Source organism: Phaethon lepturus, unplaced genomic scaffold, assembly GCF_000687285.1.
Source record: "Phaethon lepturus isolate BGI_N335 unplaced genomic scaffold, ASM68728v1 scaffold35662, whole genome shotgun sequence".
Lineage (NCBI taxonomy): Eukaryota > Metazoa > Chordata > Aves > Phaethontiformes > Phaethontidae > Phaethon > Phaethon lepturus.
The window spans coordinates 1064-1334 of NW_010523198.1; the positions used below are offsets into that span (position 1 = coordinate 1064).

The following is a 271-nucleotide window of genomic DNA, read 5'->3' on the forward strand; positions in this document are numbered from 1 at the left end:
TCTGGGGTGCCAGCGGGGCTGTGCCCCCTCCCTGCCCTTCCCTTGCAGAGGGCCGTGCCTGCGCCGTGGTGTTCGACTGCAAGTTCATTGAGACGTCGGCAGCTCTGCAGCACAACGTGGCCGAGCTCTTCGAGGGGGTCGTGCGGCAGATCCGCCTGCGCCGCAGAGGCAAGGAGTCCCGCGCGCGCCCTGCAGCTGGCCAGAAGCGCAAGGAGAGCCTCACCAAGAGAGCCCGGCGCTTCCTCGACAGGCTGGTGGCCAGGAACAGCAG

General features: G+C 68.6%; 1 protein-coding gene across 1 annotated transcript in view; it reads left to right on the plus strand.

Annotated features, from left to right (window-relative positions):
- The window catches only part of LOC104616893 (GTP-binding protein GEM-like), a gene marked incomplete at both ends in the record, with an annotated part of 600 nt that extends 333 nt beyond the window's left edge, over nt 1-267 (plus strand). The window contains one exon of the mRNA XM_010282055.1: nt 49-267. Coding sequence (XP_010280357.1) covers nt 49-267 — 219 coding nt within the window. The remainder of the gene's footprint in view (nt 1-48) is intronic.
- Between the last annotated feature and the right edge of the window lie 4 nt (nt 268-271).